Raw genomic sequence first — 23,824 nt, 5'->3', positions numbered from 1 at the left:
TTAACGTTTCCTGATAAGGATTGTAAATAAGAAAACTTGTAAATCTATTTCTATTTTTAGAATTTTTCCCCTGCTCCCTTTAAGCTTTTGTGCGATCGCCTTTAATCGCGCTGATAAGGAGCAGAAGCGAGGCGTTCGAGGCGTTTTAGCATGAGAGTAATCAACTGTACAGGGCTGCTCATAGCAGTGTGCCTTGATACCATTTAGATTTGCAGTGGCTTTTATGCCAACGGGCTAGAGTTTCAATGATGCTATGAATGTAGAGAATATATTTAATAAATAGGCGTAGATAAGTATTAAAATGTTTTCCATGCAAGATATACATAGCTGTTTAATTGCTTCACTAATAGAAAGCTTTTTATGCGGTTAGAACAATGGATAAAAACAATAACTTAGCAAGCTGTTTTGACAAACCACCTGCAGAAGAGAAGAACTACACTACCTTGCATTCGCCAGCGACAAATACGATCGAACAGGTGAAAACGAACTCGAACTTTTCAACCCAACCTGGTGACGTCACTTCCGATGTTTACGTTGCGTCAAATATTCTTACGCAAAACAGTGACGTTATACCATCAAATGGTTCTGATCCGGGAGTAGCTGAACCTGTTAACCTTGAAAATGATGTCACTCAAATCACTAATACGTCACAAGGTAAAATATGGATTTTAATATCAGATTAAGTATATAACTTTATATTGGGCGTGAACTGTATCAACCTTTTTATTTTAGTATGTACCATCTAAATTCTAAAACATCCACTTTATATACCATACACAATATAAAATTCAATAAAAAAAAACTCGGGGTTCTGTAAAAAACTAATTAAAAGCATTTTTCAAAGATGTTCAAAGAGTTAATTTGGAGGAAAATCCAATTACGTCGACGTCACCTCTAGTTGTGACGTCACCGTGCACCTCAAAGAACTTGCGCGGTGATTGGTGGACACGGGATAATGGGCAGCAGTCGAGCCAAAACATGGAATGTGGAGTTTTATTTAATTGTAACAGTGACTATTACGTAATGGTTTCGAATTTTGTAGGTTCAAAAGAGACCGCACGATGGGGAAAGAGAGCAAGTGCCAGCTAAGTGTAGAAAACTAAGCAAACCATTTAACGACGTGGTATCGCAACATCCTATTAAAGATACGGCGACGTTTTCTTTGACTTCACCGAACAGGACATTTAGCCAAACAAGTACTTTCAACCAATGGGATCCTCACCATGCAATGTGTACGCCAAGTCCATCTCCCAACCCACCAAGCCAAGTGCGGATGACGAACCCACAGTGGCATCAAGCAGAGCAGCAACAACCAATGGTAACGTCAAATTCGTGGACGGAAGTGACGTCATGGGGCCGAGGGTTATCTAGCAATAGTTGGCAGTCACAGGTCTTCGTCATGCAAACGCCAAACCGAAATTCAAACTTCGTTTCAAACCAACCACGAAATGCATGTTACAGCTACTACGCTCAGGAAAATGATCTACCGAAGCCATACATGAGCACTGCTCCTTTCCGGAATGCTTTAACCGACCCACCCATATACCGACAGCAATACTACCACGTTGTTCCAACTATGGAGCCGAACCAGTTTCCCCGCCCAATACCATGCCCACCAACACCAGTCTCACCAAATCCTCGCCCTCCGTATTTTGCAGCAAACCGATTTCCACTAATGAGGCCAAAGCAAGTAAAAACATTTGAGGAGAAAACATTTTTTCCAATCGAAGCACGAAGTAAGTGAACAGTGTATGTTTTTCCATGCTTCAAAATCAGCATGCAATTAGCTTCTATAAGTCTGCATTATATTTGGTATGTGTCTGTATTGATTCTGATGGCAATACTTCATTACCTCAGTTGATCCAATAACCCCCTTTTCCAATTGTAACCACAGCAGTCGTCCCACACTGCATATGCTTAGGTTCACCAACTTGTTTTTATAAAAATGAAAAGCAATGTATGCATACAACAAAGGGTTTGTATTTGTTTAAGAAATCGCGTATTTTCTCAGGTAATGTAAGAAGCCGCATGCCAAACCAGCTGGTCGGTCAACTACTGCCTCAAAACGTTTCTCCAAATGATGTTTTCTGTTTAGTTCCTGGCAGACTTGGGTACGTCACTCTTTGCGAAAATAACGTTGTCTTGGTGTGTTATTATTGTTGTTTCTTCAAGAATGCCGAACCAGGGTAAGAAGCATCAAGTGCTGGTAGGCGAAATACTGCGCAGAGTGTTAACACCTGAGAGTTTAAATATTTCTCTACTTGGACCAATCCTTCGAAAAGCAAAGTCGCGGAACGGCAGTCAATATCTGCGAGAAAGACTTGGTGAGATTGGAGTTCGATTGCCCCAAGGTCGCCGCAAGACGGCGCAGTGCACCCTTTTTACATCACTTACTGAAAGTGAGTTAAATATCTTGTGTATGTATTAATACTATAACCTTGGTTTACATTTAGAATATTGAAGCCTTAAATTTAATCCAAAAACACGCAGGGTAATATAGAGACAAAATTTTACCCAGTAAAATGTAAACAAAACTTTATTTCAGATAATCGTTTTAGTTCGTACATTCATTAAAATTTGTAATTTAGTTTACCTAGCACAATATTCGTACAAAGATATGGGACTTAAACTATCGCTGAAATTGAAAACTTGCTTACAAAGGTGAAGCCAAGCAATTGTCCGAGGATTTTGGAAAACTTTGTTACTGCAATTTTCCGTGTCGATCACTTGCTTTATGCGCTGCAGCACGCCAACGTGCGGATGTAAATCAATCACTGGACGGTCAATCCATCGAGAAAGCAATGTAAATATCAAAATGTTAAAATACTGTTTGGAGTAATTTTATTGACCATGAATAATGGCATAGGAAGAAGCTTTAAAATGTATATAAGTCCCTTTGAACGAGTTTCCAATCTCATTATTCTAATTTTAGTATTCTTAATTTGCAGTTTCATAGCAGGAATTAACCGATTTATTTTAATGCTGTTGCAGCATTAGATATCATATATTTTTCCCAATTAGTCGTATGGTCGATGAGTTCACTCATTTGATGACGTCATCGAGCCACGTTATTCTAGACAGCGACATCAAGCGAGAGCGTATTGTTGATGACGTCACAACTACTGAACTGTACAACTTCGAGACCCTTTCACACGGATTCGGTTTACAGACCATCGCCCATGCCATGTCAACTTTTAAAAACTATCTGCAATTTTTGAAAGATGCGAGATAGTTATTTTTTGTTCCAGATTATTAAACTGAGAAGTCGTTCTTATGTTGGTTCTATAGATGGGTATCGCATTCATAAACCTTTGTCTCTTGTTCCTCTTTTATTAGCACCTGCCCGCGAACAGTAACGTAATGTTTGTAAAATATAAACGCAATTGTGTGACGGCATGTCACTGACAACAAATAAATAGAACTTGTTACACCGCGTGGAGGCTTCTGCCATCAATATTTCACCAAAATTGTAACAATTTTTCAAAAAGTCGTTCAATATCTTGAACTCGTCTTCGACAATCTTAGAGCGGGTTTATTAGTCAAATTTGCTGTTACTTTTGCAGTGAACCAATTGATCTTTTCTACGTTTTTGAATTAGCTTTTGGGAGACTTTGCTTTTCTTGATTTCGAGCCTCTACGGTGTCCCCGTTTAGGCGTCCCACTGCGTGACTCTTTAGCGTCCCCTTGCACCGGAGTGTTACGTCTCGAAGATGGTTGGCCAGTTTTTCCCTGACGTCGTTGTTTCGTTCGTCCTTTTAATATCGACGATGTCATACTTGTAGAAAGGCTTGCCGAAGTCGCGGTACTAGTGATCTCTGAAAGAAAACTTAGAACGTTATATATAAAGCTATACGAAGCCTCTTCAATGGTGGTCAGTTTGATCTAACTACTTGCTATCTGTATTTTTATCGGTCCTTTTTCCTTGACTGCGTTTTGTTTAAAACTGCCATCTGATCATTACAAACTGTGGTTTACTTTTTCCCCATAACAATCGTAGCTAACACCTAACTGTATATAAAGTACCTGCAAGTTCATCTTCTGTAATAAAGATTTCTGGTGTGATGTTATTACGGTAACACCAGTTTACATCTTCGTCGTCATAAGGTTCCGCTTCACCGCACAGCTCTGCTTTTCTTCTTTTAGCTCGGTACTCCGCCTCTGCACTGCAAAAAAACTTAAAGTCTTAATTGCATTTATCCATATTCTTTAGTTTAGTAAAGGTTAGAGCTGTTGTCACTACTGTAGTTGGCGTATGTGTCCTTGGGTAATTGCTTGAACGTATAGTATCTCATATAACGACTATTTATATCGGTAAATATGTTAGATTCATTCTTTTAAGTCTCAAGCGGGGCACAGCCCACATAACTTGTTTAAAATTAAACCTTACAGGCTCAAGAAGTCCGCAGCATCAACGTGGCCGTATATTTCAGCAATCCTACGCGGCGTGTCTCCAAATAAGTCTCTTCTATCCATAGGTGCGTTATTTGTGTGCAGTGTTCTAAAATGCATTAAAAAATATTATTCGTAAAAGCTCACGGCACCATTCTTTATCGCTGTGAGCAAGTGTCAAGTTTGTACTGCGGGGTAAGGTGGTATCCCATATTTCCTATAGGTATCCCATATGTTTTCCTATAGGTATCCCATATTTCCCGATGGGGTTTTAAACAATTTGCAACGCCCTTTTAGAGTCGCGGACTGCGGTTATATAACTCTGTAGTAAAAACCATGTCTCATACAAAAAAAAACATGTCTCATATTACCCCACCCTACTATATTATAGAGTTTGCATTAATTAGGTTTTTGTATTTGAAATATCAGCTTCCCAAATCACTTAAGTACGTGAGTTCTTCCTGTTTCAGCTGCATAGTGAGCAGGGGTCCATCCACACGAAGATCGAACTCCCGGATGTGCTCCTTTATCCAGAAGGTGGCGCACCATGTCAGCTTTTCCTGAAACAAATAAAGTTATCACGTTGTGGTATTCAGTTATATAAGTATAACTGTAAGAAAATGTAATATCCGAGGTTAGGTTCTCTTTCGGGACTATTTTAATTTCAATAACCAGTGAGGCAAACTGCTTAAAAATGTGTCGCAACTATGCCAGAAAAAACATTTTTCGAGGTCCTAAAGCAGCATAACAAAATAGATGTTCGAACTCGCCACTAATTGAGTGTTTAAGCAACTTTGTGGATGTTGTAGGCTGACGTCACTGACTGCGTGCGCCTTACAACTTATGCGCCGTTTAGAGCGCCGATCATGATTACAGCAAACTTCACGCTGTCTGCTATTAATTAGCACGCTTCCTTTGCTGTTGGGTGTTGCAGTACAGTAGTGTGGCGGTGAGGTTGGTGATAGTTTGTTTAATGATATATGAACTTTTAAACGTACAAGTGTACACTTATTTTATTGACAAAGTATATTTATAGTTTGACTAAACATATATGCTTCGGATATCAGTACTTTAAAGCTAAGGGTAAGTTATAGTTTGTAATGTATGTTTTACAAAAATGGTTATCTGTGTAGATTGTGTATCGTGTGTTTATAATGTGTGTTTCTTTCATTATACCTGGTTCAGCATCATGATATATAGTAAAGGGGGGGGGGGGGAATATGGGACACCTTTTCATTCTTTTTTCTCGTCCAGCAATTTGGTAACAAACAAAGATTCAAGGAACTATAAAACAGTATGCCCACGACTCCGTTGTCAATTGTTTAAATTAAAACATGATCAGGATATTTGGATATTGTGTGCTAAAGATGTTCCTTGTTACCCCACATTACTATACATATATTCTCTCATCAGCAACACAGCATAAAATATGATATGATAATGATAACATTACGCAAATATCTATCTTCAACCACCTTCTAAAATGAGGGCTAAACGCGATGGTATACGAGATGGATAATTGCAAATTATATAATGCTCTCCCCTTGATAGTATATAAAACTACAACACGATACTTTGTGGCTTCAGTAGCCGCCTTAGGACTTTTAATAACTTTACCAACGAAAGTGTGTTTGGTTGTGTTTTGGTAACGCAATTCGAAAGCCTCGCCGCAAAAATTTAAAAAAAGACTCAACGGTGTTGCCTGATACGCCTATGAAGTATGTATAAGCATATTATGTTATTTCATACGTTGCGTGTTTTAAGGAGTACACTAGTGTTGCTTTCTGACGTTAAAAATTCTTACAAATATTCCGCGTTGGTAACAAGTATTGTTTTGTACGTTTGTTGAAGTTTTGTATGACCTCTGTATGTCATATCACGTTTCTTTGAACATTTGAAAAGGCTTGCAACGATTTGTCATTGCACTTTTAATGTCTGCACGCAAGGTGTTTCTTGCATGTAATGTCTGTATATTTCAGTATGGTAGAATTGATTAAAATGATCGATTTATTTTTCATTGTATTTCTCGCCCCATTTACGAATAAAGAATAATTATAGAATTGTATAACGCTAGTCACGCGACTCTAAATTAGCGTTTTTAGCTGTTCAAACACGACCAGGAAATATGAGATTTAGGTGCTAACGGTATCCCGTCTTACCCCACAGTACTGTATTCCAGTTTATAAATGTACCAATAAGTTCCCACCTTTCATGCAGCACCAATGCAAAGGCGCCCTTTCACCCCAATCCGGGTCTTTGTAGTCAACATGTTCGTATTTTCCGGACCTTAGCATTTCCTCAAGTAAATCCGAATCACCAACCGCACATACTTCGTGCAGTTCAGACAAACGTAATTCTTGCGTCATAATTCAACTGGTTAACTCAAATTTCAAGCTACATTTCCAAACTTACAACTGCTGTCCATTCCTCTAACATAGTTTATTACTAGCTTAGCTATAACTCAAGTTCATGATGTTATATTTAAGTGATGTTTTTTACATTCTATATAGACCACAATCACATTGCTTAATGTTTTTTATAGCCCTTGTCTGCTTGCTTACGGTTTTAGTTACACAGTGCTTTCGCTACGTTTCTATGTACTGTATGCTTTTCTTTACGAATAAGCTAATACTGAAATCAAGTGCTAAATAAATAAAAGCCCATATTGCGACAATACAGAACGTAACAAGGCTGAAATGAATTGGGAATTTTAATAAGCTGCCTGCCATTGTTGTTGCGAGCGATAGAGCTCGAGTTGTCTATTGTTACGTCACAAGGCTTGAGAGTGCTGTTGACTTTTCGCTTCTCGAAGTTGAAACTGCGGTAGCGAATAATGTTGATGTGGAAGTCTTGGCTTTTTGATGCTTTGTAGAAGACGAACGTAGAATGTTGTATATCATGCATGTTAGGATAAGGCAAGACACCTAAACACAACACCGGGCCCAGATCAAAATATATTTTTTTGTGAGACTATGAATTATAGTGGAGTGGGGAGATTAATAAGTGAATTGATTATTAGGAATGCACGTAAATATCACGAAACTATACTGTACGATATGAAAATCAATTTATTATTGCATGAAGAATTGGAATAGAAATCGATAAATATTATATCCTAAAAATGCATTTAAATTTGGAACAACAGGAAATTGCTAATAATTTTGAATAAAGTTCATTTTTGCTCATCGCCCGAAATGAGCATCTTATATAGTAGGGTGGGGAAAATGGGACACTTTTTTATTCTGTGTTTTTGTCCCATTTGGTAGTAAACAAAGAACATTCAAAAAATTATAAATCCGTATCCTCACGACTCCCATAGACCGTTGTTAATTTGGATGTTATGTGCTAAAGGTGTTCAGTCTTCCCCCACCCTACTATACTATTACCCTTTTGTTCAGCCATTAAAAAATGGTTCGTTTGTTTACCATCGATTTTAATACTCAACAGCACGCCGTAATCGCACTTTGCCAAAAAACGTAGATATTTTTAATTTTACCCAGCAATGCAGTCTAAGAGTATCAACAAGATAGCACCACCCAGCAGTATTCCAAAAAGGACTGTAATTCATTTATTGGCTTAGAAAATTGACTCGACTCTACTATGTTTCATTGTGGTATTTTCGTATCTCGTAACGTATTAAATTACTCTAAAAGAAAGTGAAACGTTATCATTTTGGTCACCCGCCCCGAAAAAAGCGATTATGATAAATTTAATATTGTACCACAATTCTCCTGTCCTATACTCTGGTCGGAATTTCAGCTTGTTGTTTTATAATTGCGATTTTTAAGGTGTTTTATCAAACTATCAATCTCAAGTTTAAATTCACCGTGGACGCCACTCAAACACAACCGAAAATAATGGCTTATAACCTAATTTATAACCACCAGATTTTCGAGTATATACTACCGCCCGAGGCACAGAACGTCGTCATTGCTCGTCGATTGGTGGAAGCCAGTTAATGTTTTGGTCAAATGGTCACGTCAGATAAGATACGTACAGTCACCTGTGTTGGGACAAAAATCATGTTGCGTATTGTTAGATTTCTGTTCTTAGTAAACTTAATGGTTTATCAATGGCGGCCAAACTATGTTACTGGACTGCGTAATTCAGAAGCATCAAGTAAGTCGATTTGGATTTAATAGATTTATTTAGGCGGCGATTTGAATTTATGTTCTGCTTCAGAAATTTATAAGACAGTTTTTACATAATGGTACAACAAAGAAATTATGTTTTATGAGTAATTATTTCTTTTACATTGAAGCTCAATGATTTAGCATGCTTTTTCTGAAGATGTAAAATCCATAGCTGTTGCAATATTTAAAAAAAATGTACATCAACTGTAGCAGACCGTTTCATTTTGCTGAAGAATTAACATAATTCATATATACGTAGGTTGTAGAACCACTGTGTTTACCGCAGCACCAAGGTATAAACGGTTTTCCAGCCCGAATTTCCCAAGGAAATTTGCCGAGCAAACTCAATGCTCGTGGATGTAAGTGCAAAGTAATTTAGAAAATCTATGTGGAAACCCATTTTACTGGATTTCAGTTTGGTTTATAAGTAGCTGCTTTTTTGTTATAGACCAAATTTTCTGTTTTGGAGTAGGGTAGGGGAAGATGGGCCACTATTTCATTCTATTTTCCGTCCCATTTGGTAATATACAAAGAACATTGAAAGAATTATAAAACCGTATTCCCACGACTGCCATAGAGCGCTGTTCATTGTTTAAAACACGATCAGGATATTTGAAAAATATGTGCTAAAGGTGTTCCGTCTTTCCCACCCTACTATATATATTTTTCTCGAAAGTTTTTTTGTTGTATATAAATGACAGTTAAATCCACGACAGACCATTAAAGGGCCACGACCTGATTTTACAGTCAGTATCTGTCAATCTTTGAGTGGGTCGGGGCAACTCTTAAGGGTTATAAAACTGTGGTGTCCTTTAGTGCATTGTAATGTGCGGTGACACAATACACCTACTTGCAATAGTAGGGTTTGGTAAATGAGTTTCATTCAACTTTCTGGTCCCATTTGGTTGTAAACATAGAACAGTCACAAAATTATGAATAGCTTTTAAGGTGCTATTACATCTATCTCACAGCAGTACTGGCAGTAGGGTGGGGAAAGATGGGACTCTTCTAGCACATAATATCCAAATATCCTGATCGTGTTTTAAACACTTAACAACGTTATATGTAGGAGGCGCGAGGATACGATTCTATAACTCTTTAAATGTTTTTTGTTCACTACCAAATGGGACAAGAAAATAGAGTGAAACGCTGTCTCATGTCCCCCATCCTTATATAATTTAGATATAATATACAAGTAGTTTATCCTATTTTTGTTTAGCGTTCAGGCTCCTCTTGGCTACCGAGTAAAATTGGAGTTTTTGTCTTTCTACTTGTTGGGGACGCACGATCAAGATAGATGTTTCGTGCAGCACCTTACGATATCTGATCCATTCACTGGAATACAAGATGGCCCATATTGTGGCAACACGTCACCCCCACGGACAACATCGGCAGGTTATATAGTTGTCGTTATTTTATTCTTAAAGTCGTGTCTTTACGTACATTTTCGTTTCTTTTGGATAATTAAACATAAATGGCTCGTTTGTCTGCTAGGTGTAGCGACTACGCCCATTTTATTTTAATTAAATGTAAATATGTTTTTAATTGTAAGCGTGTTTTAACAGCGGTTGTATGGTCGCTATATTTTCTCTTTTCGTTTAAAATATTTCTAAATCTTCGCTATACCGTAATCGAACAGACAAATGAAGTTATTATTAATATAATAATATTTTAAGAAAAAATTACCCAACAAGGCACATTTTTGTAATAGCAAAGTTGGGATACTATAACTGCTAATTATTTGGCACAAAAAGAGTTCGCGGGGAAAGCTAATAAGCAACGAGAGTATAAATTCGCACTCTTGTGTCAGATAATTCCAGGAAAATTGCTGGATCAAGGCCAATCTTTATCGCCCCCACATAGTTTAAGTACAGCATTGCTATATATCGTTATACATTCCTTGTAGTATGGTCATGTGTTTCATCCAGCTTGATTGTTCGTATAGACGTAATCTTAGGGTAGGCTAGTTTAAATTAACAGTACTTTTCACCAAATTCTGCTGTTGATTTACAGCAGGCGCAATATTTAACGTTTATGGTTAACGATCAAACCGACCTCATTTTTTTCTTCCGATCTCGGTGAAACGGAATCCCCGTGATACTTAAACAATAACTGTGTCCACTTTCCCTTAAATATTTACACATTCAATAACTTTAATTTTTGAACAGGACGGAGACTTAAAGTCACCCTCGAGTCCGATGCAGTTGGTATTCAGGAATATTACAAAGGATTTCGTATCCGTTATTCAACAAGCTTGCAGCCCCCATCCCTAAGGAGTAAGTTTTATAATTAAAGTTTGGCCTATATATAAATATATATATGTGTGTGTGTGTGTATCTAATTTATATATAGTATGTGTAGTTCTTATAGTAAGTTGGGGGAAGATGGTACATGCTTTATTTTCCTTTTTAATCCCATTTGAATGTAAACTAAAAACATTAACGACTTTAAAAGAGCGTTGTTAGTTCATAAAATCAAAAATAGAAATGTGGAATATTATGTAACGTTATCCCATCTTACCCCACAGTAGTGTATATAGTCCGCAGTTCTATTCGTTTTGCAACGTTGTTACATTTTCTATATGCCACATCGTAATTAAATATTATCTTTTAACCAGCAATCCACGTAGTCTGTGTAATCTTACGTTGTTTGCTTATAATTACAATACCGGTAATATAAATACAAGTAAATAAATATAACGCGGCACACGAGTACTGCAAGTAAACATAGCCCGGTCTCAAAACATAATATTTTAAACACGGCCCCAATAAAAACAGCAATGGGAAAAAGGGCTACTATAAAACCATAATGCTGTATGTGCATACACACTGTAATCTGCGAGTCGATTAATGCAGATGGAAAACAAACAACGACTAAAAACCGCCAGAACAAAAATGACAAGCAGAAACTACGTTCACTGGAGTTAAAGTAAATAGAAACAACTTCATCAACCCTGATATCCAGAAATTCTAAATTACACTTAGTTTGAAAACATATTTCTTTCCCAGTGCGCGACAGTGCTGGGTTATGGGCAACGTATAGAATAGCAGCAAATGGTGTTACTATCCCTGCCACTACGACCACTGTCGCTATGATTCCAACGCGAAATTCGAACGAGATTGACAACAACAACAACGCAGCTATCGACTTAATCAACAGTCGACGCAATACTGCCCAGGATGACAACGAAGCGAGGAACAACCGAATTAATGAGCAAAACAACAGAAACGTTCCTACCACAGTAATTGTTACAGCGAGGTAGGTATTACAGTTGTTTTGTACTTTATTATTGTATAGTAGGAAGCGGACAGTGGGACACTTAACCGTATATTCTTCCATATTTTAACACCGTATTTTTGAGCGTTTTTTGGTCTACGTTTTACACAGTGTTAAGAATACAGTCAAATGATGCTGTCATATTTTTATTGTGTATCATCAAATACGGGGCTGTAAAAAGAAATTTATAAAGTGTCCCCCTTTACTCCGTTACCTGGTAATATAACGCAGAATGTTTTCGTACTTGTTTCCTGGGAATTTAAACGATGTGTTATAACATAATAAAGTATATAATATTGTTGCTTAGCATTCAAACACTTTGTGTGCTCATATACACCAACTCATTCTTAATTATAGGCGAATCCAAGAACGGGCAAACCTCCTAATTTAAACCATTTTCTTTTAGGCCGGATCGATATGTTAACCGCAGAAGAGCGACTATACGACCCCCTACCAGAAGTATGAGCTTTGTTATAAAACTGTTATTAAGTCCGTAACTTTACATAGTAGGGTGGGAGAAGATGGGACAGTCTATTTTCTCGACCAATTTGGTAGTAAACAAAAGAAAATTCAAAGAGTTATAAACCGTATCCTCACGACTTCATTGTTAATTGTTTAAAACAAGATCTGGATATTTGTATAGTATGTGCTAAAGATGTCCCATATTACCCAACAGTACTATATTATATATACAGATAACCTCATGCGACCAAGACCTCCAACTAATACAGTGCCTAGGACGAAGCCCAAGCGAGAACCAAAGCAGAGTTTGGGTGGTGGGGCTGTTGCAGGGATTGTTGTCGGGTTGCTACTTGTTCTAGTTCTGGTTGTTGGAATAATGTACAGAGCCATTTCGAAAAGGTTATTGCGTCGTCCAGTTAACGTGGATTAAAGAAAAACGTTTGTATTATAAGTGTGTGTAACCATTGGACTGGTGATTGAATTGTGGAAATTACGTTGATTTGAACTATTCGGTCAGATAAAGTATTTTTAACACTGTTAAACACATTTGCCGCTTGTGACATAGATACGTTTTTTTTAAACAGGAAAAAACAAAACCCACCGACTCAGCAGCATCGACAGCATCAAGCATTGAACTACATTCAAATTGAAAAGCCACGAATTGAAACTACAAACCAGGGTAGTACTGATGGTAGTCATGACAACGCCGCTTTCACCAAGTCACATTTTGCACAACCGGTGCTGGTTGTAAATGAAGATATACACCCACCTGTTACCGTGGTTAAAAGCGACGAAACCCACACTTCGCAACCCTCTGGCAAACACAACCAAAGTTCGGAAGACCCAGAACCTCGTAAGGCGCATCGTCGCCATAGTGCTGGTGAAAGACGCTCACGAGCTGCGAGGGTAAAATCTCCCAGTAAGAGCAAAACAGACAGGGAAACCCGGGACCGCCGAAAGACCAGGAGTCGGAAGAGAGACCGCTCTCCAATCAAACGAAAGAGCGAAAAGTCAAATAAACGAAGCAGACCGAAGGATGAAAGGCGTCCACGTAACACAAGCAAAAGTAACATGGACCGTCCAAAAAACAGAGCTTAAGCAGTGAATGTTTGTGCTATACAATCCAGGCGCCATTGGAATTAATTAGGTTCTACCTTTTGTTTCAAATGTGTTGTAGATTCCTTTAAAGGTTGGTGAGGTGGGCTTATGCACATTTACTTCAACCTGTAGTCGCAACTAAGAAGTGCCTCCGTGCAAATATAGGAATTCCGTCTTCCCTTATAAAAGGTAGCTCTCCACTACAGCATTAACAGGGTATGCATCTAGGCCCTCTACTAAACAACTGATTTAGAAATGTATGCCTTGCATCTCACTATTGAAGCAATACGAAGATACATCGATTTATTACAGTGTAAGCTGATCAGACAGGCAACAGCGGGAAAGCAACCAGGCCGCAAAACACAAGAAGAAACGACGACTGTGCTTCACGGAAAACATGTGATCGAATAAAACACACAAACTCACTTAAAAATGTTGAGATACTATATATATTTATATGGATAAGACTGTAACAAAAATAACGAGTCCGACAATGCTGATGACGTAAAAGATCGTGGCGTCATCACTGTGGGTAACGCCAAATGAGGATGGCTCCGTCTTGACTCACACTGACGATATAAGCGCGGTTAGGACACATCTTGACACGGGTCACGTTTCCACTGTGACCTTCTCCCACCCAATGAACAGCTCCTTCATTGTAATCCCAAAGCTGTAGATAGCCGATGTTAAATGGGGAAACTATGCTATTGGTATTATGTTGAGTTATGGCATGGTTTCAAAGCAATATCATGGGGTTTTCAGTTTCATATGTGATTTAACTTCACATCGCTTTGACACAGGTGTCTTGCAAAGATGGTAACTTCACTTTCACTGAATAGATGAACAAACCATATTCTAATCGTCACTGATCTACACGAAGTTTGGACAAAAACAATTGCTTCAATTTAATGGCCATTCCTAACCAAGAGAGGTTCATTTTAAGAGTGTAGTGTGTATATGGGACCATAAGTAACATGGCAGCTACCTAAAAACTATCATAAACGAAGACACTCCTCTAAAAGTAAAAACTTGCTCCCAAGATTACCTTGATAAGTTTATCATCTCCTCCAGTGATGACAGCCGTTCCATCCGGAGAGATGTCCATCCCGTTAATGGATCCTGTCTTTGATCCTTCAACCTCTCGGATCTGACTTCCATCAAAAGTCTCCCAGTAAGCGACCTTACGATCCGTGCCTGACGTGATGATCTACAATTTTCAAAACAATTTTATTGTTAATTTTAAGGACGTTTTAATAAGATCATTCACAGTCCTATTAAAAACACAATTCTTCTTAAATTCCATGTATAGTTCTCTATGAAAAGATGGAATACCGTTTGCACAGAAATCACATGTTTCCTCATGCGCTTACTTAGAGTCACGGTGCTATGGTTATATAATTGTAAATATTCTTTGTTTACCATTAAAATATAATAAGAAAAGAGAATGAAAACATGCTCTATCTTACTACAACCTACTATATATAAAAACAAGCGGTTATACACTAACTCTTATCCATTTACAAATAGTTCCTAACAAATATTGTTTACCTGTATACCCATCGGGTGGTAGCACACACATCTGAACAGTGTATTGGACATGACCATTTGTTTGCGTACAAACCTACACAGATCCCAGATAATGCAAGTACCATCATCAGATGCAGTCACACATTCCCCCCCATTGGGACGAACCTGTTTTAAAAACAAATATTAAATAGGATCAGAAGCCCAAGGTAAATGAAAAAACTACTTGAAATTGTAGAAAAGTTAGATTTTTTGAACTGTTTTGTTGTTTGTTTTTAATTTACCTGTAACTTTTACCATTTTATTTTTAGGACAGTTAAATATTTAGTTTTTCGTATTTATGCCCCTAAGTATTGTACAGTATTTAAAACTAATACGTTACAGTAAAGTGGAAGAAGATTGGCCACCTTTTCACTTTATTTTCTCGTTCTATTTGGTAGTAAAGAAAAAACACGATCGTGGTGTTTAGACAATATGTGCAAAAAGTGCCCCATCTTCCCCCACCCTACTATATAGTATTTCTTAATAATTGATCTTTCAATATACCTTGATGCATGTTATAGCAGACTTGTGTTCCTTCATTGCTTCTTTCAAGCGCGGAATATTTGTTCGTTCTGATATATCCCACACTCTTACCTGGTAAACATGTAAACTTACTCTTTGATAAAATTAGTCATACTATTAAACTGAACAATGCAACATACATCATGATACATTGTAAGCTGTAAGCTCACACGAGGTGTATTAACACCCATGTTATACTGACTGTTGTTTCCCCGAAATGCGAGGATAAAGTAAGTTTTGTGCAAGTTTTCATACGTACATTCATTTATACACAACACATTTTGTTTAATGAGTGGCAATTATTTATCTTGACATAGTAGAGCAACACTAAGCAAACACAACGCATTATTTTCACTATTTTGCTTGTGCAATTTTTCACATATGTAACTATGTGGCTGATTGCTTTTTTAGTGCCAGTGATAGTTTGGAAAACTCACTATTAACCATTGGGATAAAGCAATGAATCAACTACATAAGGGATATTGTCATATGGATTTATGATATGCAGTATCAGGTGCACATAAAAAACCTGTATTATAACCCACAAAGTTTTTTCCATACAAAGCCATACAAGGAGTTTTATTATAACAGTGTCAGAGTGTGGTGCTATGGCGAAGTTATTAGTGGCCAGCGCCCTGCCTCTAGCTCAAAGTTTACAGGCTTTACGCTGCTAGTATGTCAGTAGCTCCTACCTGGCCTTCTCCACCACCCGAGATAATTTTTTTGCAATCTTCAGTTGTAGCAATAGCTGTTACCCCGGAATTATGTGCGTTATCAATGGTATAATGAAGTTTTCCGGACTCTGGAAGGAAAGCTCGTATTTTTCCGTCTTCCCATGCAGATATAAGCGAATGACCATCCTGAAATGAATAATTTATTTTCACTCTGTTTCATTTGCTGCAAGGCATATAATTTCAAGAGTGCTTTTTGCAAATATAAATAAAAATAAATAAAGGATTTATTGTAACCAACTTTCTGCCATACCCCCAGATCCATTGAAGTTTGCCCTTTACCAAACGATAATTTAGGTATAAGAAACCTCACAATTATTTAAGTTAAAATTAAGAATAAGTATGATTGAATTGTCTGTATAGAATTATGGTGACTTAAAAATAATATTAAACATTGTTTAATGAAGTATTTTTGTCCAGCCAATATAAACTAACGAACTAATCACTAGGATTATAAACTCTAAAAGTATAACTAATTTTATTTCATTTTGGGCCAGTTCCCGCATTTTTTCGGAGTGCCAGCATTGTTGTAATACAAACATTTAGTTTTTAACATTATAACAAAGTATATGACTCCTATAGACGTTAATTTATAGTACTTTAGCAATGTGTGAGAAAAGTAATGCAGTGTTTGGTCTTAATTCAGCAACACATACACAGTAAGGAAGAACTAAATACCTGCATGAATTCAATAGCATGACAAATCATATTTGGCACGGTGATTCTCAGTAGTTCCCTGGATGTTAGAGTGTGCCATACTCGTATGTCATCGCCAGAACAAGTTGCAAAGAGCTCGGAACATCCAACAGGGAAAGCAACATCAGCGACTGGTTCGTAGTGAGCTGAGACGATGGGTGTCATGGCTGAGTCAGTGAAGTTGAATCTGTATATGTTTGAATGTTTCAGAAGTTGTTATGTTGGTTGTATTAGCAGGGAATGTGAATTTTGAAAGTTTCTGGTTTTGGATTTGATTGTTGTAAGAAAAGCAGGAGAGGCAAACAGATTATACTTTGTGGAGTGAGGGTAAATAATACACAGAAGATTATAAGTTTTGATGTTGCACCATAAGTGAGATATACAAGAAGATTATAATCTGTTGCCGAAATTTTGGACTTTTTAATTTGGATTAAAACTTGTGAAGCTTTTTTTCAACCAATTATCTGTTGCCTAAGTTATAGAAAGTTTTTGATGCAGTTTTGAAAACTAAATTGGTGAAGCTCTTATTCAGTTAATATAAGCTTGGTGTGCAAAGAACCTGAATATTTGTGACTTGTTTGTTCCGACAAAGAACTGGTGACCTTCTCCTCTCAAAGCGATGGATGTCACTGCTCCCTGAACTTTCATTGCAGGTTTAACAAGACCATACTTGTCGCTGTTTCCTTTCACCAAAGCAACCGTTCCATCCCCAGCTCCAACCAATAAGTCACCAGTCTTCAAGATCTTAAAATAGTTCAATTGTTATAGAGGCAATGTTTACCACATAATTTAATGTTGTTCAAAACCCGCAATTTTATGTTTTAAAGAATTTGGAATATGTAGTTGTAAATTACTAAAATATATAATTTTAAATGTTTATTAAAATGTTATATAATCAAGCAAAACATTAGTGCATTTAAGCAATTTTCATAAAAACAAGTGAAATAAATAAATTGGGGCAAATATATGTACTTTGATATCAGCAATGCCTCGACTGAATTTTCCTTTGGCTGGTCCATAGTTTGCCACAAGTTTTGTTTTCATGTTCATCTTCAAGATGTCACCACTGGTTGTTCCACAGTAGAAATAATGGTCATTCTCATCAACCTGAAACACAGGGATCTTATTATTAAAAATATTTGTTTTTTTGCAACTGTTGTGCGTTTGTTTTGGTCAAAAATAAACAGCATGAGTGACTGCAATAGTTTTTAAAATGTAGGCCATCATATATTATTATAGTAATTTATTGACAATTTTGTTAATATTTTTATTAAGAAGTATTTTCTTATTAAAATGAAGGTGACAACATAACTATGTTTAACCTCAAATTTCTTGTTTTTTATTACATTCATATTGATTCAGTATCATGAATATAGCTAGAACAGTTTTAATACGTTATTCTAAAGTCAACACATATATACAACAAAAACAGTATACGCTGTTGCAGAATTTTACCTCCACACATTTAACAATCCTCTTTAGCTGCCCCATGTTGCACTCTAGTGGTCGAATCTTACGGTTTTGAAGATCAAGTTCCCACACTCTTAAGGTTCCTTCACCAGCGGTAACAAAAATATCATCGCTGTTGTTTGCGTAGTTGACTGTGAATGTCGTTCCCGCAGACTGCACAGCAGCAGGTGAGCCACAAACCTTGTGTTAAAAATTATAATTTAAATTTATAAATAAGAAACCCTATTCGTGGTATCGTGTTGTTGTAACTTAGGTGATCTGTTTCATATACCTTGTGTCCGCTTACCATGATTGTATAAAATTGAAATCTTAAAATTTAGGCATATAATTCTTTTTTGGGATTTTTTTCTTTTTTATGTATGAATGACAATTTTTTAACCCATTAGAAACCACTGGCTTGAAGCAATTGACATTGTGACTTGCCCAAAGACAGACATAGCCAAATAATATTATTTTAAAGCTGCGTTTCATAAAATAAAAATTATGAATAGTCTCCATTTATTTTTACCAATATATATATTTGACACTCTTGATCACTTACAGCAGCTGCAGTCTTCATGTTCCACACAACAACAGATCCATCATCTTGTCCACCAAGTGAAACGAGATAAAGTTCATTAGGAGAGAAAGCCAAAGCTTCCACCTTTACTTTATGAAGTGTAAGACGATAAAGAAGACTTCTTTTTTCATAATCCCACACTATGATGTCTGCTTTAAAGCCCATGTGAGTTACCTGTAACATTTTTATTAAGTTTAATTCCTCTTTTCGTATAAATTATAGTTGTGTTAATGTGTTCTTATGATAGAATTATTAAAATAGAACACACTAGTTAGAAAAAGTACACAAATGAATTCATAAACACAATCAATTTTACACATCTTAAAAGCAAGTGGTAATAGGCTTGGAATTGGTCACTATATGTTCCCAACAACCTGAATAGGCTATAGCTATACAATAAAAAAGGAAATAAAAACGAGCCATTTAATTATCATTTAAGAATTACAACCATGATATGCAAATTTATAACTAAAAACATTTTTTTTATTGCATACAAATTTATGACTAAAACATTTTTGCACCTGTCCTGAAGCGAGATATTTCCCACTTTTTGAGACTGTGAGGCAGGAAACATTGTTTTTGTGCCCAGTCAAAAACTCCTGGCGGTTTGTGGTTAAGTTTCTTATAATGACCGTGCTTCCAAGAGGGTAGATCATGTGTTCCCTTGAAATATTAAACTGGGTTAGGATGAGGTGTATTATGATTAGCACTTGGCAGTATGTGCTGGCTACATAAAGAAAACAACCTTTCGGTTTAACTTAAATTTTGTCCAATATCAAATTTCACTACCAATAATATATATATTGCCTGTTTTTGTTCAGTCCACATTATGTTGATATAATTACAATGAATAAAAAATGTTATTTTGTTGCGCAATTTCACAAAATTTAAAATATTAAATGTTCATTCAACTATCATGGATTAAATAAAGTGTCTTAACAAGCTGTTTATATGTTTGTAAACATCGTTTTTTCAAGCTAACCCTGCATAAGATAATTTGTTCAATGACTTGGTGCTAATGAACAAAAGTTGGCCTAAATCTAAAAAATATTAAATTGCCATAAACCTGTCTGGATGTATAATAAGACCCCTGTTGACGTTGCCATTAAATCCAATTGTTGACACCAACTCCAGGTGGTTGAGATCGTCACAAGGCATGTTTAGGTTTAACTAGACCAACAAGCAAAAGCCCTTCTAAAATAAACTAAGTCAATAATAATAATATTTAATTTAACTTGCGACCAATGTTAAAACTAGTTTCTTCACTTTGTATCTTTGTATGTATTGTCTGCAAACAGAATTAAAAAGAAAATAAACTAATAAACATGTCCAGCATACCAAACGTTACATCGCCAGTCAACAGTTTAAGCTGCGAAAGCGAGTTTGACTTGTTGCTATGGAGACAACTCTTAAAGGGAGAGTAGAAAACATAATACGATTTCTATTATTCTTGACTAGGCACGTTGGGTCGTAGATATACCTAAAGGTTGGACTGGGATAATGTTTGGTTTAGAACTACTCTCTATAAATGTATGATGTGCATTTTCCTTGAGTTGTGATACGGTAGACAAATGTTCAAAGAATTGGTTTATTTTGATATTAAATTTTCGCTTTAGAACCAAAACACAAATGAACAATCGAATTATAAGGCAGTAAAAACAAACGTGTTTAAAGAATATATAACGGTAAAATTTGATAAGCGTTTGTTTATTGCTAGGTCCAAAGAAATGATCAAGTTCGTTTAAATCCTTGCAGTGCTGTAGTTGGCAGTAAACCATTCGCATGTTTCCCGAATTGCTGAAATTGAAACATTGTTAAAATTGTTTACCTATATCCACAGTGGTAGGCCTATATATGTTAAGATATAGAAGCCCCTCGCGAGGCTTATACGGTTTTTCTCACCATATCTGGACAATCTGGTGTCTCGTAAATCAATTGCCCTCGAACTGTTTTATAGGTTTACCGATACCCGCTGTATATAAATTTTAAAAAATCATCGGGTATTATAGTGGGCCCGTAATTGGTCTGTCATAAGGCTGCAGGGTTCGCGCGATCTATGATACGGCACTGCCTATACCCACCTTCCTACAATCATATAGTCTAGCACTCTAGCAGACATGCGTATTTTACCTTGGTCCATTGGGGTGAATTTAAAGTCTGGCAGATACTTTCGAAGTTTGGCATTGCTTGCTGTCTTTTTGTATTGACCGTCCGATCGAGTAGTGTCATACTGCCAAAATAAATTAGTTAGCCAATCTGTCAAACTAAGACATACTGGATAAATTTCAAAATTCCCAAAGCTTTCTCTCTTTAAATATGATTTAAATGAAATTTCGTGGTCAATTAAACCATTGCGTTCAAAATCAATTAAGGAAATATGTAGCAGTGGTCTACTTACGACAAAATCCCCTTTAAAGTCGAAACCTTTAGCAACAAACTCAGCAGCTTCTTTGATGGAAATTTCATCCTCTTCGCCAACAGATAGAATAATTGGTTCCGTCTCTTTGTACTCTCGCAACACCCAAAGAAACAGGCGCCCGAGATCCTGTAATTAAGGCATTAATTAGGTTGTGTTTTTTTGCAACGGGGTGGATATATAGTGCCATAAATATTGGCTATAAAGGAAGTTTCTCTTAATCATTAAAATTCCAATCCTGTTATTCGTAAAAAACAATTAAAGTTACCTTGGAATAAATAAACTGTCGTCTTGCTCTTCCTGTCCCCCACACTGTAAGCGGAGTGTTGTTTTCTGTAAACACAATTAAAAAAATAATTTCGTCAATTAGTCCCAATCATCACTTTGCAACACATTCGCGATTTGAAAGTATTAAATTACCCTTGCACTTGTAGACTTTGTGGATGAGACCAGGCATGACGTGGCCCTCTTCCAAATTAAAATTGTCGAAAGGTCCAAACACATTCGTGGGAACAACAGCGGTGAACTCGGTGTCATACTGCTGGTTGAACCCCTTGTTCATTACGTCAATCATACGCTTAGCGTACGAGTATCCATAGTTGGAATCGTGGGGTGGGCCATTGTGTATCTATAAATACACACCTGGATTATTCGTTTGCAGTGTTAAAACATAGGCCTATCAGTATCCAAAAATGGTTACCGTCGCCATGTGCACCGTTTCTCCATATGTGATTAAATTAAACATGACTGGTTGAGAAAATTCTTTTGCTACACATGGTTGTAAGAATAACAATAAACAGCGCTACATAATTAAAAACTGTGTTTTTTTTATTTCCGACCGTCTGCGCAAACAATTTATTGATTGAAACAGCTGGACATATCTAGATTCGTATAAAATAATCCGTAAACGGCCGTTCTCTTGTTTAAATAAGACCGTTTAAAATTGTGTTGCTTACCATGGTTTCGTCGATGGGATAGGTTGTTTCATTGGGAAAGATACAAGTTGACAAACACGAGACAACCTTTTTCACTCCCATCTCTTGTGCAACGGAAAGAATATTGTCGTTGATTGCAGAGTTGATTCTCTGTATAGTAAATATTAAAGTTTCGAATATTCAGTTGGCTGAAAATTTCTCAATTTTTTCTCAAAGGTGTTACTATATACTTACGAAAAATTGAAGATTGGCTCTCATGTTGCCATAGAGACCACCGACTTTGGCAGCCAGGTGGATCACGTGGGTTGGCTGGTGTTTCTTGAACACAGCCTTCGTTGCCTCGCGGTCGCTAAAAGGAAAAAGGCAAATTAAGTTAAATTTTGTTTAAAAAATTTTTTTTTACATAAAATAAAGTTATTTATAATATCCATAGTCTTATTACTGTTACTGGTTCTTTATGGCACGTGGATTATGAACCGCATAAGGTAATTTTGTATTTCAATTGAACACTTAGTCAATGACACCAACATTCGGTTTGGTACTTACGTGAGGTCGGCATCTTTGGAGCAGAGATAAATAAATTCTTCATCAGATCTTTTGTCTGCTTCTGAGGCCGCTTTGATTCCTTGCCCAACAAGACCGGATCCGCCTGTCACTAAAATTCGTTTCTGTGTAGCCATGATTGATCTGCTGTAAAATTTACGGTGTTTATTAGTTTTTACAAGTAGTTGAAACTTTATTGCCCAGCAAATTGTCCATCTGCTTTCAACACAAAATAAAACAGCATTTTCTCAAAAAGCCATAGACACAAATTTTCAAAATACAACAATACAAGTACATGTATTCCAGTTAAATTTGATCTTATTAATAAAACGAATAAGTTGTTCAAAACTTACCTTATTCAAGATGTCTTAGTAAACCGTCGTAATATTACTCTTGGTTGCTGCGAATGATAATCAGAATGAACGAAGTGAGAATTTATAACTTTCTTGCGAAACCGAATGCGTCCGTACAAAGGCAATCCAACCGGTTTATTCAATAGACAGTCAATACTCATGGCCTAGGGCAACTTAAACTTTTGTGTTGTGAATGACGTTTTCGCGCACCACTGTTCGGTAATCACTACGCTTATCGGGGTCGAAATTTATCAAATATAAATGTCACCTTAATTCAAACCAGTAATTATCACTTGTGCGTTGCAAAAAAAACTCGAGTTGCATAACATTCTAATTGCAATAGCACGTTAAAAATCGATTGAATGTGGCTTTTTGGTGTAACCATTTCTATTTATTATATATAGTGGGGTGGGGGAGATGGCACACCTTTAGCACATAATAACCAAATATACCGATTGTCTTTTAAACATTTAACAGCAGTTCATGTGAGTCGTGAGGATGCGACCTAACACCTATTCGAATGTTCTTTGTTTATTGCCAATTGAGAAGAGAAAATAAAATAAAAAGATATCTCATCCTCCCCAATCCTATTATATTGTGAAGTGATTGCTATAAATTTAAAATATTGCTGATGTAGTTATTTACTATATTTATATATGAGGTATAACATTTATT

At 36.6% G+C, this 23,824-nt stretch overlaps 5 protein-coding genes across 6 annotated transcripts; 2 read left to right on the top strand and 3 right to left on the bottom strand.

Annotated features, from left to right (window-relative positions):
- The first annotated feature begins 132 nt into the window (after window positions 1–132).
- Window positions 133–3,433, top strand: LOC149743061 (uncharacterized). Its single transcript, XM_089880772.1, has 7 exons — window positions 133–654; window positions 845–990; window positions 1,043–1,736; window positions 2,012–2,111; window positions 2,173–2,399; window positions 2,662–2,803; window positions 3,022–3,433. The coding sequence occupies exons 1-7, from the start codon at window positions 375–377 to the stop codon at window positions 3,230–3,232; spliced, it is 1,800 nt and encodes a 599-aa protein (XP_089736898.1). The 5' UTR covers window positions 133–374; the 3' UTR covers window positions 3,233–3,433.
- LOC149743060 (ankyrin repeat domain-containing protein 66-like) lies at window positions 3,233–7,299 on the bottom strand. Its single transcript, XM_089880557.1, has 5 exons — window positions 6,596–7,299; window positions 4,832–4,949; window positions 4,388–4,498; window positions 4,024–4,163; window positions 3,233–3,815 (listed from the first exon to the last, which is right to left on the bottom strand). The coding sequence occupies exons 1-5, from the start codon at window positions 6,753–6,755 to the stop codon at window positions 3,595–3,597; spliced, it is 750 nt and encodes a 249-aa protein (XP_089736683.1). The 5' UTR covers window positions 6,756–7,299; the 3' UTR covers window positions 3,233–3,594.
- LOC149743059 (uncharacterized) lies at window positions 5,315–15,585 on the top strand. Its single transcript, XM_089880137.1, has 9 exons — window positions 5,315–5,472; window positions 8,277–8,508; window positions 8,782–8,881; window positions 9,742–9,917; window positions 10,691–10,798; window positions 11,531–11,780; window positions 12,205–12,257; window positions 12,494–12,659; window positions 12,845–15,585. Exons 2-9 carry the CDS (start codon window positions 8,361–8,363, stop codon window positions 13,356–13,358), a joined length of 1,515 nt encoding a protein of 504 aa, XP_089736263.1. The 5' UTR covers window positions 5,315–5,472; window positions 8,277–8,360; the 3' UTR covers window positions 13,359–15,585.
- LOC149743058 (cilia- and flagella-associated protein 52-like) lies at window positions 13,645–20,335 on the bottom strand. Its single transcript, XM_089880012.1, has 12 exons — window positions 19,969–20,335; window positions 19,424–19,565; window positions 18,885–19,076; window positions 18,329–18,523; window positions 17,846–17,980; window positions 17,433–17,617; window positions 16,856–17,060; window positions 16,139–16,306; window positions 15,429–15,518; window positions 14,907–15,050; window positions 14,404–14,565; window positions 13,645–14,028 (listed from the first exon to the last, which is right to left on the bottom strand). The coding sequence occupies exons 1-12, from the start codon at window positions 20,058–20,060 to the stop codon at window positions 13,882–13,884; spliced, it is 1,857 nt and encodes a 618-aa protein (XP_089736138.1). The 5' UTR covers window positions 20,061–20,335; the 3' UTR covers window positions 13,645–13,881.
- Window positions 20,336–20,476: 141 nt separating this feature from the next.
- Window positions 20,477–23,309, bottom strand: LOC149743057 (GDP-L-fucose synthase-like). 2 transcript variants are annotated; one of them, XM_089880373.1, is made up of 9 exons: window positions 23,150–23,309; window positions 22,800–22,943; window positions 22,488–22,602; window positions 22,275–22,403; window positions 21,739–21,946; window positions 21,587–21,651; window positions 21,301–21,447; window positions 21,033–21,132; window positions 20,477–20,699 (listed from the first exon to the last, which is right to left on the bottom strand). In XM_089880373.1, the coding sequence occupies exons 2-9, from the start codon at window positions 22,931–22,933 to the stop codon at window positions 20,644–20,646; spliced, it is 954 nt and encodes a 317-aa protein (XP_089736499.1). In that variant the 5' UTR covers window positions 22,934–22,943; window positions 23,150–23,309; the 3' UTR covers window positions 20,477–20,643. The 2 variants fall into 2 exon arrangements, with proteins under 2 accessions (XP_089736499.1, XP_089736510.1); XM_089880384.1 differs by having other exon boundaries at window positions 22,800–22,940; window positions 23,150–23,298.
- Window positions 23,310–23,824: the final 515 nt, after the last annotated feature.

Source organism: Ciona robusta, chromosome 1 (genome assembly GCF_009617815.1).
Source record: "Ciona robusta chromosome 1, ASM961781v2".
NCBI classification, from domain to species: Eukaryota; Metazoa; Chordata; class Ascidiacea; order Phlebobranchia; family Cionidae; genus Ciona; species Ciona robusta.
This window is presented reverse-complemented; position numbering and strand designations above follow the sequence as displayed.

What these genes read in the sequence shown, in the direction of transcription:
- LOC149743061 (XM_089880772.1), top strand. Translation starts at nt 375, where the DNA reads ATGGATAAAAACAATAACTTAGCAAGCTGTTTTGACAAACCACCTGCA. An exon ending in TTTTCCAATCGAAGCACGAA is followed by an intron (nt 1,737 to 2,011) that starts GTAAGTGAACAG and finishes GTATTTTCTCAG; the next exon opens with GTAATGTAAGAAGCCGCATG. An exon ending in TTAGTTCCTGGCAGACTTGG is followed by an intron (nt 2,112 to 2,172) that starts GTACGTCACTCT and finishes TGTTTCTTCAAG; the next exon opens with AATGCCGAACCAGGGTAAGA.
- LOC149743060 (XM_089880557.1), bottom strand. Translation starts at nt 6,755, where the DNA reads ATGACGCAAGAATTACGTTTGTCTGAACTGCACGAAGTATGTGCGGTT. An exon ending in GGAAGAACTCACGTACTTAA is followed by an intron (nt 4,499 to 4,831) that starts GTGATTTGGGAA and finishes AATGCATTTTAG; the next exon opens with AACACTGCACACAAATAACG. An exon ending in GCTGCGGACTTCTTGAGCCT is followed by an intron (nt 4,164 to 4,387) that starts GTAAGGTTTAAT and finishes GTTTTTTTGCAG; the next exon opens with TGCAGAGGCGGAGTACCGAG.
- LOC149743059 (XM_089880137.1), top strand. Translation starts at nt 8,361, where the DNA reads ATGGTCACGTCAGATAAGATACGTACAGTCACCTGTGTTGGGACAAAA. An exon ending in GCGTAATTCAGAAGCATCAA is followed by an intron (nt 8,509 to 8,781) that starts GTAAGTCGATTT and finishes ATATATACGTAG; the next exon opens with GTTGTAGAACCACTGTGTTT. An exon ending in GCAGCCCCCATCCCTAAGGA is followed by an intron (nt 10,799 to 11,530) that starts GTAAGTTTTATA and finishes TTTCTTTCCCAG; the next exon opens with TGCGCGACAGTGCTGGGTTA.
- LOC149743058 (XM_089880012.1), bottom strand. Translation starts at nt 20,060, where the DNA reads ATGCCTTGTGACGATCTCAACCACCTGGAGTTGGTGTCAACAATTGGA. An exon ending in ACATGAAGACTGCAGCTGCT is followed by an intron (nt 18,524 to 18,884) that starts GTAAGTGATCAA and finishes TTTTAACACAAG; the next exon opens with GTTTGTGGCTCACCTGCTGC. An exon ending in GAGGCATTGCTGATATCAAA is followed by an intron (nt 17,618 to 17,845) that starts GTACATATATTT and finishes AACTATTTTAAG; the next exon opens with ATCTTGAAGACTGGTGACTT.
- LOC149743057 (XM_089880373.1), bottom strand. Translation starts at nt 22,933, where the DNA reads ATGGCTACACAGAAACGAATTTTAGTGACAGGCGGATCCGGTCTTGTT. An exon ending in GACAGTTTATTTATTCCAAG is followed by an intron (nt 21,448 to 21,586) that starts GTAACTTTAATT and finishes CCTTAATTACAG; the next exon opens with GATCTCGGGCGCCTGTTTCT. An exon ending in ACTTTAAAGGGGATTTTGTC is followed by an intron (nt 21,133 to 21,300) that starts GTAAGTAGACCA and finishes TTATTTTGGCAG; the next exon opens with TATGACACTACTCGATCGGA.